This window comes from Thalia democratica, chromosome 5 (assembly GCF_965202585.1).
Source record: "Thalia democratica chromosome 5, ktThaDemo2.hap1.1, whole genome shotgun sequence".
Lineage (NCBI taxonomy): Eukaryota > Metazoa > Chordata > Thaliacea > Salpida > Salpidae > Thalia > Thalia democratica.
This window is the reverse complement of record NC_139169.1, coordinates 40,132,315-40,148,862: the sequence shown is the minus strand read 5'-3', so window position 1 is coordinate 40,148,862 and position 16,548 is coordinate 40,132,315. Positions and strand designations below refer to the sequence as shown.

General features: G+C 26.0%; 1 protein-coding gene across 1 annotated transcript; it reads right to left on the bottom strand.

The window, feature by feature from the left end:
• Window positions 1–6,937: 6,937 nt before the first annotated feature.
• LOC145835802 (uncharacterized) lies at window positions 6,938–15,488 on the bottom strand. The gene is made up of 4 exons (XM_082943521.1): window positions 15,327–15,488; window positions 13,332–13,427; window positions 8,305–8,972; window positions 6,938–8,100 (listed from the first exon to the last, which is right to left on the bottom strand). The coding sequence occupies exons 1-4, from the start codon at window positions 15,457–15,459 to the stop codon at window positions 7,315–7,317; spliced, it is 1,683 nt and encodes a 560-aa protein (XP_082799647.1). The 5' UTR covers window positions 15,460–15,488; the 3' UTR covers window positions 6,938–7,314.
• Between the last annotated feature and the right edge of the window lie 1,060 nt (window positions 15,489–16,548).

Sequence of the window (16,548 nt, the reverse complement as noted above, 5' to 3'; positions counted from 1 at the left end):
TAATCGAAAGCTAAACGGTTCCATTTCATCCGAGGAATTTTTATGGGAATGAGCAAGTGATGATCTCAGGTATTACATCTGTTACAACTCATGTGAAGTGAGATTAAACGAAATTTGTTTACACTGGCTCAATGAGTAAGTGTAAGTAGCCATTTGATGATGATTCTTTTCTAAAAATACTCGGACAATTATAAGAGGTGAACCAGAGTTTGTGAAAACAACTTGATTGAAGTTTGTTTAATAGTAAGTAATTGGGAAAATTTAAAGAATTTGTAGACAAAATAGAAAATTAATATACTCAGGATAAAAATAAAAGTAAAGTTCTTGTAGATTGAACTATTTGACTAAACAACTTATTATAAAAAACTGAATATTTTCTAAAGTTTATAATTTAAAAGCTTTTGAAATTAACAAACTAATTAACCTACTAATACTTAACAATAGTCAGTAAAGTTTAAGAAAACATAAGCTAGGGCAAATGTTAAACAAAACTTGTATAAAATATTAACGTATTGTACAATAATTTTTTATTGTCCTTCAAAATAAAGTTTTGATAACTTTACACTAAAAGAAATATTAGTGAATTTTATAAGTTTATGAAATAGCAGATTTAAGCAAACATATGAAACACTTTTTAGTATTATGCATCACTTTAACAAAAAATACTTTTTTTTCAAAGTACTACACATTTTTGAACACTAATTAATACATATGTGATTAAGACTTTAAAAAGTTAATATGGCAGTTTATAATGAGAAATATGCTTTAATACTTACCTACTAGTCATTAAAAGCTAATTGATTTCATGTTTGTATTAAAGTTAATTAATTTCAAAAAAATATACTTATTAGTAAATCATATTCAAGTTTAATTAATTTCTTTTTATTTTGGTTATTTAAAAGTCGTTTTTTCTTAATCAAAGGTTATATCGTTAAAAACCTAAGAAGCTTGAAATAATTTAAAGTTTTATACTTAAATATTTATTAAACTGAATTAACATTTTAGTTTCATAAAACTATAATAAAGATAATGACTTTTTTTTGAGAAAAACGCAAGCTTATAAATTTAAAGTCTTTAAAACACAATGTTTCAAAAGATTATTTAAACTTTATTCGTATTTAATGTAAAACTAATAAACGCTTAATGATTAATCATCTTTGTTCTCATAAAAATTATCTGTGCAGCATTAAATCACCCTATACTTTTTACATCAACCTTTATTAACAAAAAAAAAGTTAATAAAGCAGCAAACAAGCATGTACCAATAAAGCAGAAACTTACAAGAAACAAAATAATCTTTTTGAACTTTCAATTACCTGCATGTTCTTATCAAAGTATGACTTGTTAGCCATTAGCAACTCATCAATTTCTTTTTAATTTTCAGACCTGCGCGACCACCTAGTAGTCGGTGAAGTTTCTAATAAAAAAAGTGTCACACCGTTTAATCCATTATGATTAAAATCGTTGAAAGTTCTTTGACCGCACAAAGCTAGATGTTATTGTTTTTTTTTTTTGGATGGAAAATAGTATTTTGATGGCGGTTTTTGTGTTTATGTTGCAGTTTTAACTTGTAATATTTTAGCTATAAAGTTTTTAGTTAAACAATATTCTAATGTACATACTTGTAATCTAATTTGCATGTTGTAGTTTAACTTTGTAAATTAGTTGCAACATTTATGACTTTTATTTACCTTTATACTTTTGTGTTGGTGTTTCGTATTTACCTGTTTTTAATGGATTCATATTCTTTCGATAATTGCAATAAACTATAATTTAGTTGAAAAATGAAAAATACTATTTAAAATGTTTTTAAAAAAGTTCAAATCGTTTATAAACTTGATATGATTATCAGATTTCAAAAGAAAACTAGTATATCAAATAAATATATTAAGCAATAGAAATTAAGTAGTCTTTCTTAGTTTGTAAGTAATTTGTGGTTTGGTAACCAACTTTTAAAATAAACAGGAAACTATAAAGGACTAACGTTAAGCACTTTCAACAATGTGTATATATGATTTTAATAACCGAAAATAATTTTATTTCAGTGAGTTTTTTGTTTCTTATTAAAAGTGTTCGAGCAATAGTTTTATAAATTTGACTAAAAATTACGAATCACCTTTTTAAGTTTTTTAGTTGATGACGTTATTGTTAATATATGCTTAGCTCAACTAAGGTTTTTTTTTTCTAAAACATTATAAAACTTATTTAAGCATCCCCAATACTAACCAAGATGGTAAAACTAAACACTTCTCAATTGACAATACATAATACTGGTTTTTTATTTGACTTTATTAAACTTTATTACCAACCGTAGTTTTGCCAAGAGAATAGGTAATGTATTGTATAAAAAATTATAGCTACGCTTACGTTTTTAACGATTATTTAACATGATACGTTAGTTCCGTTACACCCATCAAGCATTAAAACCTCAACAACTAATTATTTAAGAAGTAAATCTTTAAATTTCAAGTTATACAATTAAGATGTTCAATGAACATTGCTGTATTTTCCTTTTTTAGACCAATTATTTGAGCACATTTAAACTTTTAATACTTTATTTTTGTGTGTTTTTAGTATATGTGAATTTGATAAAAACAAAATTAAATAATTGTATTAGTACTTATAGTTTTGTATAAAAGTAGTAAAATTTTTGAGCTTAATTAAAAGCTACTAAATGTTATGCAGATGTTTTAATCAATGTTTGAATTTTTTTCAATATTAAACACATTTCATAAGTCAAAAATACAAAGAACTCAGAGATAAAGCTAATTCCTCACAAAAATGCGTTAAAATTTTATCAACAAGTAATCTAGGTATAAATAATTAAAAACGTATAAGTTTTTTTAGATATTTATGTATATCTTTAATAAAACAATGTTTTTTTATAAAGTTTCAAGCAAGTCTATAAACATAAAAAATAAAGTTATACTTAAACATTTTTACCTTCAACGCTTAGGTGGTATACGAAAAAAAAATTCAAAGTTTAAATGATAAGTACATGCTAGGTTTATAAACTATAAGAAAATAACTCACCTCTCCCTTTACTAATTAAAAATCAAGTAAAAGTAAAAACCTTACGATCTAAGCTTTAAACAAAGCACTTCCAACGCTAAAAAAACAATAACTGAACGCTTTTTGAAGATTTCAACTAAGCACCCATTGTTTAAAGCTATTAAGCTAAACAAGAAAGTGTACAACTAATCTTTATTTAAATGTTTTCAACAAATTTTGACTGCAGAAACTCATAACTGACGAATTACAACAAATTGGAAACGTGACGCCTACGTTGTACGTTTCACAGAAACGATGCGGTGGAAACATTTTTCAATATGAAGAATTTAGTTTGATTAATTTTCACGTACCTTTGACAAATTACATTTTACACAGAATACCAATCGGCAGTTAGCTTACGTCAAAACGCATCGTTCTGGGCTAAAAAAAGATTAAGTACAAGTCTGAACTGGCCAATTAACCCTGCGAGGTATGTTTTTCTATAAAGAATTAACGCAGAATTTACCTAAAGTAATTTATTTCGTGTGATATGGATTAAAAAGATCTTTCTCAATTGTAATTAGCTGACCACACATCAGAATTTTTTAAGCTGAAGTTTTACAAATATTCGTATTTTAGTGGTTATCAAAGTTTAACAAAGATGCGTACATAATTGGTCTTCAATAATACTTGTTTTTTCAAGATTTTAAACATAGCGTTTAGCGTGTCTTTCTGTTTATAAAAAGCTTACTTCTCGGTAGTGTAGCACGTTTTAAATTGTTTGTTAGTTTTTCGACACTTATTCTTGTGATAGTTATAATTATTTTTAATTGACACAGAAAATTGCTTTAGCCTTATCTTAACCTTGTTTTATCGAGTAGAATTCATATATTTATAAATTGAACATTGTATTGATATTTAAGGGTGTTTGTAGCACTTATACGACTTGGAAAACTCTATAATATATAAAATATCGTTTTAAAAATCAGAACAAATGTTTTAACATAACTTTTACATAAAAAACTTAATATTATAGAACAATGATTCTTAGAGTGTGTTTTGTAAATAATATGTACTACAAATTAATCCATACAGGTCTTTTTTTTATGAACTATTTAAGTTTATATAACATCACAATTAAGTTAAAACTTTGATTTTTCTTTATCTTTAAAAAAGTATTAACAGTTTCCATACTTAAAAATGAATATTTAATCGTAATTAAAACAGTTTTAATTAAAATAGTTATTTTTTAATCACTCTGGCATCACACACACTTTTTGTAGTATACTGGAAAGGGTTTTTGATTAGTGTTTAAACCCTAGTTGTAAGAGATCAAAAGCAAAGTTTTTACTAAAAACTCAATTTGTTGTTTTCGATTAAACAAGATTAACATCAAACAGATAACTTAATTGTTTTTTCGATATTCTTAAGTGCTTTTTGTAATGGTTTCAAATTTATAGTAAACACCATTAGGTCAAACATCACTTGTTAAGTACTGAAACGTTGTTAGGGAGCGAAACGTCGTAAGGTGACGACTTGATATTGTTCAGGAAGCTCCACATATGCCACCCTAGTAACTATGTTGTTGTTAGCCAGGTTTTGTTTATCAAGGGATTTAGCTAGGTATTTGGGACACGTTCAAAATCCACCTGCGTTCAAAATCCACCCAATCAAAATCCACCAAACAAATTCGAGAACCGCTTACCGATCGAGGGTAAGGGTTAGGGGTAACAGTGATAGTGAAAAAAAAATAATAATAAATAAAATGTAAAAAATATACAATAATAAATAAAGAAAATGGAAAAAACATCGGGTGGATTTTGAACGCGGGTGGGTTTTGATAGTATACCATTCAGCTATAAGTGTTGTTTTGTGATAACTTTATGTAAGATAAAAACACCATTCAAATATATATTTAGAGGAATAAATAAAAAACACAGGTAAATAGTTATTTCTAGCTTAACTGCAAACTATTATATTGTTTAAGCTTGTTGTTACGTTTTCCTTAAACGATTTTGTTAAGACATTTATTTATATTGAATTTTGTACCGTAAATTTTTTTAGCAATTGTGATTAAACTTTATTGTTATATTTTTATTTTATATTGAATTTTGTACGGTTAATTTTTCTAGCAAGTGTGATTAAACTTTATTGTAATATTTTTGTTTTATATTGAATTTTGTACTGTTAATTTTTTTAGCAATTGTGATTAAACTTTTACGTAATATATTTACAAATTTCATATCAATTTAAAGCTCATACTAACAATAAACTAAAACTATAAACATCAAATTACTAGCTGCACTTTTTAGAATAAGCTTTTTTGAACTTTGGTAATTAACGGTTCATTTTAACTATATAGTTTAGTATCTTTATTTTTTAGTTTATTTCATTAAGAAAAAAAATAGTTTTCTACTATGTACGTAGAAAAAGTTTTGAAAAATCAAGTTACTTTAAATTTTAATAATAAATTAAAGTTTATCTCAAGCGTACTACTAAAACTATTACAAATGGTAACTGCTCATATGTAAACGTCAAACAAAGCAGTCAGCGTATATTTTATAAATATTTTCTAGTTTTATTACACACCAATATATTTAGTAAGTATATTACAAAAATTTTATATTTACAATATTCATTGTAATTGGTCTATTACAATTTCTATTGCTCAACATTTTATAACCGAGTTTATTTTAAGTTGTAATATCTGTGATAGTAGTATTATCTATGAAAAGTATTTTAGTGAACAACAACTTTTTTTTTTGAATCTACTATAATTTGCAACAAGCTCAAATGTATGTTGTATCTAACTCTCAAAAACTTTTTTAAGTAAAATAAAAAACTTTTCTTTTTCATTCAAAGATTATACTCTAAATATTTTCTTTTAATACGAACTAAAACAAAAAACATATTACATTATGTGAAAATCTAAGTAACAGTTTTGTATAAAAAGAATATCGGTTTAAATTTATCAATCACTAAAAGAAATTTTAAGTTTCTCTTTACAGACTAGTTTTGTGAGATATTTTAGTATTACGATTGCTTGTAATTCAGCATTCAAAAGAAGCCAGTGTTGTATGAACAAAGCTTTCAAATTAAAAAAAAAAGTTTTTACTTTTTTAACTACTTCGAGTAGTCATTGATTTTTGAATAATATAAATAAAACAAAAAATATTGTGTTTAGTTCGTTTTTTAACATTTAAGCTTTTAAAGTACATTATTTGGCTTTTATCTACTACTTTTTCATATTTTGAATTTATTATTAGATTAAAACTTTTATTAGGTTATCAATAAACACAACTTATTTTTTTTCCAAAATGCTAAATTTAACTTCTTAATATACCCTTTTCTAAAAAAATATTTAATGTTCAAAAACAACTATTGTTATAGTTATTATTTATTAAACCCCCTACTGACATAAAGCAACTAATTTATTATAAATGAATGTGTTAAATGTATTTGGTCAACAAATATTTTTTTATTTTGATATGTAAACCTACAAACAAACATTTTATTTATTGTTAAGGTTATTAAATTATTTTTTTTCATATTGTTTGTGACATATGTAAACGATAAAAAAAAAGATAATCAATGCTCGTAATTTTTTTTTGCAAAAGAAAGTAAAATTAGTTTAGGTAAATCAGCTACAACTTTTGTTACTTTTATAGAAAGTACAGAAATATAATAATGTTTTATACAATATACCTTTAAAAAAAATTAATCTTTTACAAACTTTACTTTGGACTAAACTTCTATATTACAAACTTTACTTTGGATTAAACTTTTACATTAAGGTTTTAAACTTTAATAAAGAATGTAAAAACTTAGTTTAGAAATAGAAATATTTTATAAAAAACATATGTTGAAACAATCAATAAAATTACAAACAAAAAATTATTCAAAACTTTATTTTTCTTCGTATAAATGTTCAATTAAGTACATAAAATTCTAAACAGTACGCAAAATATAAAACAATTTTATTCAACAAGTTGATTATTAAAATAGTTTGACTTTTCAACTTTTTATGTCAGATATAAAACCTTTTTTTATTAAGTAATTAGCAATCTTAAAAATATAAAGCTTTATTGGTAATATTTTTTAAATTATTTATTATTAAGTTTTTAAATATATTAAACAACTTAATATTTTTACATACAGAAAAAAATCAACAATTAGTAAAACATCAGTCTTTTTTTTCTCCTTATGATTGTCAGATTTTTTTTGAGCTGATTTAATTCGATCTTAGATATATCTTCTGACATTGGTTACTATAGGATGTAATTTCTAAAATCACGTTTTAAGTATTTTTTAATGTTTTCCTGCTTACAAGTTAAAGGGTCTGAATCGTCCGTTGTAAGAAAAAATAGAGTTACCAAGAAGTCGCGGTTGATTGGGCAACATCTTGCTTTGAAAATCCCTGCTGGCAGCTTGCACCTGCTTATATTTTTCAACCATCTCAGCTAGCTTAATGTTCTTGTCGTTCTGCATGTCAACCGAAGTCAGGTTGCTAGAAGATGCGTTGCTGAGGGCAGAGTTGTAGTCAGGGGATCCATCTGAATCGTTGCTACTCGCAGGGGAGGAACTCAAACTCTGCGACAAACTGTTTTTATTAACAACGGACTGGGAAGCAGAAATTTCAGGGGTTTTAACACTAGAGGGCATAACTATTGGTGACGTCATTGATGCCAGATTCTTAGCCTGAGCCAGAGCGGATAATCCGCTTGTAGCGCTCATTAACGGGTTCAAAGCTGTAAAAGGAAGACCAGTTGCTCCAAAAGAAGGTAAACTTGGTTTTTGCGTCAACATAGGGCTTGGTGACGTCATAGAAAACAGGGGATTTTGCAATCCGCTGAAACCAGTTAACCGCATCATCTGTTGCTTGTAAGCTTCCATTTGATTGGCTGGTTGTATCGGAGCAGAAAACCCAGGGTAGCTGGGTAGCATGGATGAAAAAGATTGACCCTGAAGAGCCCCCATCAGCATGTTGCTATGGACACCGCTGCCATAGAAACCCTGCATCGCGAGAAACTTCTGGTGATTAAGAACTTCCCACTCACTAAGATATTCTCGTTTGTATTTTGTTCTTCTGTTTTGAAACCAAATCTTTATCTGTGAAAATTCGAATATTTTAAAATAAAATACTTTTAAAATTATTCTAATTAATATCTGTATATGGTCATAAACTTTATTATTATTATTCATATTAGTAGTAACAGTAAAAGTGGATTTTGCTTAACTGTAATGATAATAAAACGATATCGTAAACCAGAACAATCTAAATAGTTCAAGTAAAACAACATATAAACAACTAACTTGAGTTTCGGTCAAACTGAGCTTCTTAGATAGTTCGAGTCTTCTACCAACAGCAAGATATTTGTTTCTGTTGAACTCGTCCTCCAGTGTTTTGATCTGCTCCGGAGTAAAAGCTGTCCTCGCACGCTTCTTCGGCTCCATGTATTCCTGATCTCTGCTTCTCTTCCTTTCGCTTGACTCACTTGATACTTGCCTTCTGCTGTGCTCCATTTGGAACGAACCGCTTCTTGGCCCTCCTGTTGTCTGCTTGCTTTCAGTTCTGCACTCAAATCTTTGAGATGAAGTGTTACTGCTTGAATACTCGAAAGTATTTATTGATTTTTCAACATGTGGTCTGCTTCTAACTTTTCTATCTTCTTTATTGTGTTGATTACTGTTGTTATCGACTTGAATACTTCTTGTATCTCTTTTCTCGGATGCCATCTCAGGTGTATATTTTGAATTAAGTTGAACTGCAGCTTGATCGCTATAATAACTGGTCACTTGAGATTTTGAATTTGAGTTCTGAAAAGCTGCAGGTCTGAATTCTTTATTTCCAGATAGTTGTGGTGTTGTACAACTTCCAGACTCGTTGTGATTTATGTTAAAACTGTCAGGTCTTTGTTGTCTGAAATCAGGCTGATCAGATATGAATTCTTTAGATACCATCACAGGAGATTTCGGTTCGGCTGTAAAATATAACGAAAATATATTTCAATAATAATTAAAATATTGTATATATTCTCATGTGGTTTATTTTAAACAGAAAATATTTAACAATAATTTTCTATGAACTTTTACATCTTTTAAAATTTAAATTTAACTATAAAATTGCTCAATATTTGTGAAAAAGTTTTAGAAAAATTTTTCTTCATGGATCTCAAATATTTTAATCAAAGAACGCTAGATTATGAACAAAAAGTAAGTAGAAAATTTAAATTAGACTTTTTATACAAATAAAAGATGAATTATAAACATTCAACATAATATATCATCACAGTACTAAAGTAAATTTAAACGATACAAGATTTGAACAAACCTAGTTAAGACCCTAGAAATTACAAGCTTTCTTAGGCTTAAATTTAAGTTTACAACTTAACTACAGCAAAAGTTTTAAATTTGTAGCTTGTTTAAATGACTTTTTTCAAAAATACTTATAGAATAACAAATTAAAATTGTTCCTATTTTTACACTGCTTTTCGTAGATGTGACACCTAATCTAGTTGTTTAAAACTTTGTTTAATTAATCTAAAACATAACAGTTTGTACTTTTTCTTACTTAAGAACATAACACCACGTGTTATTTACTTTTATAAATTAAATCAGGACTTTTTGTAGTTGTCGATATTGCCGCTTTAAAGCGATTTGTTTTAGCACAGAGAAAATATAATACTTGTTTTTACCTTAACTATCGACAAATTCCACTATTAGCTGGATTTTCTTAACAAGTAAGTTTTAAATTGATGTACAGTAATTTTGAACGCTGACACGACAAACGAAAATGCTGTTATTACTGTAAACTCTTTAACGGTTTAACATGTTTTCAACTTGCTGTAGAGAGGAATAAAACTTTATTTTATAACAAACACATAAACGTTTAGATCGTGTTAAACTTCAATGTATATTGTGTTGCCGTGTGAGTGAGTAAATAATTACAAGCTGGGTTACAATCAGAAGTAATTGACTTCTAGATGTTTTGAACAGACCATTCAAAAAATGAAAAAAAAAAATTTTTTTATATGATTCTCGTTTAAGTTTTTATAATTTATATACTCTAACTTTTTTTTTTCAAAAAGGTATTAAAATGTTCTAAAATATATTGTGAACACTTTAGTGATAATATAATTTCAAACAAAACTTGATGAGCCAATGAACTCTCACAATAGCCGTCAATCTTTTTTTTCAATTATGGTTTAGAAAAAAAAAACTTTGAAATACCGAAGACTCGAATTCCCCCATCAAACAAACAAATTTTCTCACCAAAGTAACTCAATTAAGTCGATACATCGCAACGTATATACTGAGAAAGTCACCTTTAAACAGCTGTATTTGGTGAAATTCCGCACTGTTAAGCACGGGTTTTGTACCCCTTAAAAACTATAAACAATCTCAGGGGTGAGGCGGCCAATTTAGCGGCTTTTCATAGTGTACCTTGAATAGTGAACGGTTTGAAAGGTTAAACATTGCAAATTTGTGGCCTTTCGATTGTTTTGTAATTTGATTGGTTCTTTTGTTTTGGTATAAACTAGCAACAAGATACAGTTTCAGTCGGTTCTAAAAGTGTTTAAAAAAATTTCTAACTTGATATATGTGAACTCTATACAGTTGTTTTTGCTTTCAATCAAATAGACAATTTTTTACTTAGTCGGCTGATAATATATTTTGAAACTTACAATAAAACTTTATTTAACTTATAAGTCTAGCATTTTTCTTTAGTGCTATGTTTTGAAAACTTTATTTTTAAAGATGTTTATTTAATTATTTATTGTTAAATTGTTGAAAATAAAATAACGTCTAGTACAACTAGAATTATTACAAACATAAAAAGAATTATATCAAATGGCTGATAAAAACAATGCTTATTATATTTAATTTGTTATTACTTTTCTATAGTAAAGTGATAAAAACTTTAAACGTACAAAAACAAACCACGTTTTAAAAAATGAGCTTTTTTTATTAAGCAACTTCTCAATCTTTTTTAAAGGTATCAATGTAAAATTTTACACAACTTCTTCTTTTACAAAGATTTTTTTTTTTTGTGAACGTAGTATCGATTTGATTAAAACTTTAAAAACACTAAGTTATCGTACTTCATTAAGTTAAAAAAAATTCAAATTATTTTGAATACAAATTTGCAATTAGTTAAATAAATGAAATTACTATAACAATAACAAATTAAACAGCATTCTTTCTTTATTACACTAACATATGTTTCTGTGTGTAAACAAGTTAACACACTTCAACGGAGCTATGAAAAGCAAGAAACTACGCTATATAACTTTAGTTAAAATTATTACATAAACAACTTTAAAACAGATAATTTGATAAACATAAATATGTATACCAAAAAAATTAGCATTTCATTTTAAAAACTAGATTAGGTGAAATATTTCGTAAACAAGATTTAACGAAACATTCTCTTGCTTAATAAAAATGGACCACCCATTACTAAGATAGAACATATTTTTCGTTAACATTGTTTTTTTTTTTTACATCTTTTGTAACAATAATAGTCAGTAGTTTCATTTATAAATCATATTACAATAAAAAAGTGATAAAATGTTTAAAAAATTTTAACTAATATAAAACATCAGGATAAAGATAAAATCATATTTATTATTTGAATTTTATTTTGAAACAGTTTATGTATGTGTGGATGCAAAAATATATACCAAATAAAGTTTATAGATATAAATCAATATTCTAAAAAGTTTTATCATACAGTATTATAGACCACCCAAAAACTTGATAATTTTATAAAATTAATTGATTTGTTATTTTTGACATATCTTAAATAAAGATAACCTAACTACTTTAAATGGAATATTTATAAGTTTTTGATTTTCTGTAATCTTCGTTTAGACTTGATTTCTGCGGTCTTAGATTAAATAAGTTATTGATGTGTACCTTCGCCATATTAAAAAAAAAAGAAATACAAAATGTCATAAATGACAAATTGAGGGAATTTTATTAATTTATCAAATGGCTTTGTGGTCTTTTTCTATGATACCTTTTTGAAATAATTTGTTTTGAAAACAACATAAAAAATATATTTTTGTATGAATCGAGAATTTTTTTTAGACCACACAGCATTAAATTAAACGGCCAATCAGCATAAGTTATCAGGTGCATAGCAACGACTTGATAGCCCCGGGGATGTGTTGCTAAGCAATAAGCAGATGTTGCACACTTGGATACATTACACGCTTTATTCACAAAGTTATCGTGTTGTCATGGCAACAAACGAAAGAATCTGGGAGCCACTAAGGCGGTCCGTAGCAATTATTCATCTTCGTAGCAACAAGACTGCTTGTTGACAATCGTCAAATTGTAAACCCGACTATTTTTATCCCGTACTACATTACTCTTGAAGCGTTTGTTAGCAGTCAAATTTATAAATATGAAAAATTATGTTGGATAATTTTACTAAATTAATAGTTTAAATATTACTTATTGACAAAAAACTGGATAATTTTTATAATATATTTTTATATACAGTAACCACTCGCTTATTTACGCACATTGTGTCCACAGATAAAGTTCGTAAAGATGTGAGAGATCGTAAAGATACGAGAGGTACCAAATATACCTACTATAATGGATGTTTTTTGATATAGCATCTAGTTAAAAGCAGACTGGGGACTTTTTCATTTTTAACAATTTGTTTACTTTATTTATGAATATGTAAATAAAAGACAAAACTTTACATATATTAAAATATAAAATATTTAAATCTATATAAAAAATAAAAATGTAAAAATTTTACTAATATTAATAATAAGTAGATTTTATCTTTATGTTTAATTGTATGTGACTTATTTGGTACTTAACATTTATATTCTATCCTACTTAGCGAATTCAATTTATTATTAATCATTTGTTTACAATTAAGAAATGGTGTGGTGTCTATATTATAATTTATTTCTATAGCTTTTTACAAAAATATGCATTTGGTGCTTTAATTTGATATAATCATGTACAACTAAATGTCTATTAATTAGTCAAGGAACATAAGTTTACAAAGTTTAAAGATATAGAGAGGTGATTTGGCTTTTAAAAACATATTTTAAATTAAAAATATACAATAAACCAAATTTTTGCAATATAAAAAAATAAAAAATTGTAGTTTTTGATTTTTTTAGAATTCTAAAATGCGTAACTAAACGAGAGTGCGTAACGTCACGAGTCCGTAAAGATGCGAGAGGTTACTGTAACAACTGTTTGTAATTTAAAAAGTATCATCTAATTTCGAATGTACCTTAGCATAGTAATACTGAAATTTTTAAATAAATGAAAGTTTAATTAATTATTGTTAAATAACTAAGTACCTTTTATCTTAAAATGTGTTGATAGCTGTGAAGCCATTGATTCATATTTGGTTTTTGACACCATAGCATTATCGTCCGTAGTCTTTTGAGTTGTAACTGTAAAGAATTATCAAAAGTTAATCGTAATTATATTAATTTTTCCTAATGACAAAAGTTTTTGTCTTAAATAATTTTTGATAGTTTATATATAAAATTTTAATAAATAATTTTAACATTGAAGTCAAAATATTTTGTCTAAAAGTAAAGTATAAAGTGCTGTAAATTATACAATTATTTAATCATTCAGATAGTATTCAAAAAAAAAAGTATTTAGAATATTAAACTATATGAGACTTTAGTAAAAAAACTATTCTTAATTATGACAAAAAAGTCTTTTAAAGATATATTTTTAAACCATTCAACAAATCACAATAAATGTTCAAGTAATCTTTATTCGTAGTAAAAATATTTAAGTGTTATTTAAATAATAGGTTCACATATGTCTTTTAAAAAATAGTGAATATAAGAACACATTAGGAAGTTAACAAAAGTTTAATTATTTATAACTGTTACATAAAAACAACATCTCGTTTTGAATCATGTAGCAGTAGTTGCTAAATAATTAATACTACTATAAATAAGTATGTTTCAGTAGTCTATTTGTTACTTATAAACAGAAAAAAAATAAGTTTTTTTAAATCTAAAAGATAAAAACTGATTATTTCATGAAATATTTTGCACTAAGGTTGTTTTGGTAAAATTTAATACCTAATATTTTTATGAGTACAACACCTTTTAAATGTAATAGATAAACTTCATTAGTACAGCAAAACTAATTAAAATTGTATAAGAAATATTTAGAAAACTCAATTTATAATACTAACTTAAAATATTAACTTCGTTTTTTACATAGTACGTTCTACAGTACGAACTTCTAATCATTCAGTTTATCAGCGAAGTTTGTTTATGCGCAATAGAAGCCATTTTGAAAAAGAGCCACAACATATGGTTAATATTGAAAACATTGAGGAGCATTCTACCTTTGCGCGTATTAACTTAATCGCCTCGTTTAAATGTCAGCTTACCATCAGAAAAGTGATCGTTTGAATTATTTTTTTCAAAAATAGTATTTGACTTGTAAGTTAAACTTCTAAATTCAAGTTTATTTTTGTCTTTTTGTTTTCATGTAAACAACATAACAGGCTTAGCGTCTCATGATAGAAAAAACAAAAAATCTCGACGTTTTCTTGAAAAAGTGCAGTTTTAATCTTGTATGTTGAATTAATAATGACTTAGTTTTGAAATACCTAATGAAAAGTTGCTAAAATTAAAGCTGTTTAACTCTTTTAACAACAAAAGTAACACGATGTTAGACAATATATCTAGTCAATACAAGTTAGTTTTAAAAGTCTTCATTAAAAATGACTAAGTTGTTTTGTGTTTATAGAAAAAGTGAAGTTGCTTCCTTTATTTTGCGACGTAATATTTTTAAAGTTACATTATTTTCAAAAACAAAAGCATTTTAAGTGGTTAAAAAAAAATTATTAATGCTTTTAACAAAAAAAATACTAAAATTTTGCCTCTTTTTTAAAACTAATTGAAAATTAAATGTTATTTTTTGCAAAACTTTTTGACATCAAGAACAAAAACCTTTTTCATTTAAAGAAAAGTAGCAATTTTTAGTTTAGAACATTGAAAGTTTTCAAAAACCAACTTAATTGCTGCTTGTTTTTTAAGCTATGTTAATTTATATAAGATAACAAAAAGTTATTAAATCAATTTTCATAGTACTTACAACCAAGTATTCTTTCTAATTACAACTGTATTAATCGCTGCTACAGATATGTTTTAACAAAAAAAATTATTTATGTTATTAGTTGACGAAATTTAAAAATACGGTTTTGTTTTTATATCAAACGTATATGATTCAGAATAGTTTCCAAAAACAATCAAGCATTTTCATACATTTAAACAAAATATCTTTCGTAGAGTATATATTCTATGTTAAGTACAAACCTTTATTGTTGTACGAAACATTTACAGCATTGTGATTAACATCTGAACATCTTGGGAAACCATCATTCTGGTAATTACTCTTGCGACTAGCTTGCTGCATATTATCTGCTTGTTGGTGTTGTAAATGGTACATTGCTGCTAATTGAGGGTAAACCTTTCACAAAGTTAGGTTACTGCACTACGCTAAGCTAAATTGTATTTTTACAGTGAGGTGATTGTTTACTACTTTCCTTTTTTCTTTCTCTTTATCTTTGATACGTTTTTCTTTTTGACTGATCTGTTGCGGCACTTGTGGTTGTTTTTTACTAATCTTAAATTTAATTTTTTATCAAGTTTTAGTAAAAAGTCAATTTAGAAATGCTTTAAATACTATTTTACACATACTTTACTTTTCTTGAGTTTTTTAAACTAAAATTAGTTTGATACATTAATATGATGCGTTTTGAGAGTTATAAAAATTTGAATATACCTAAATATTTGGTTAAACTTTCTTTAATACCTCTATGAGTTTTGATAGTATGCAAATATGAAATAACGAATATGAAATAATAATATTTTATAGAAGTTTATTTTTGATAAAAGTTTATACTTTTTTAGCCATTGGCATTTGTTAAATGTTTTTTATATTGTAAATGTTTAAGAAAAATTTGATAGAAAAATATAAAACTTATCGATCATAAAATTTTTAGAGTTTGCTATGTTTAAACTTTATGTAATAAAAATATTACTAAATGCCGTTTTCTTTTCACAAACCTTGAAAAAAATCTTTTACAAACGACGTCTATTGTGAATTTTCAAAGTAGAAAATCTAAAGCACAAAAGTATTTAAAGAATAGCCTTAATAAAAACAGTTATACATTTTTAACTGTATCACTACAAAACATAAGTTTTTAGATTAATATACGTCTTTGATAAATGTTGTTTATAATACATTTTTTATTATAGTATACTGGCATACAGAGTTCATGACAAACTAGGCAGAAAAATATGTTTGCTTCACAAGTTTAAAAATAACGATGTGTCAAATAAAAACTTCCGATGTGTCTCAACCTTATACGTCAAAACTGTGCAGCTAACAAACATTGTAAGTATAAAATATTAACAAGTTTAACTTTTATTATTTAAGTAGATTTTTGTTGATGTTTTTTTTTTTGTAAAAAATCTATTCTGTGATATAAAAAACAAATGTGGTTATTTTTTTAATGACCTTAAAGAAGTTATT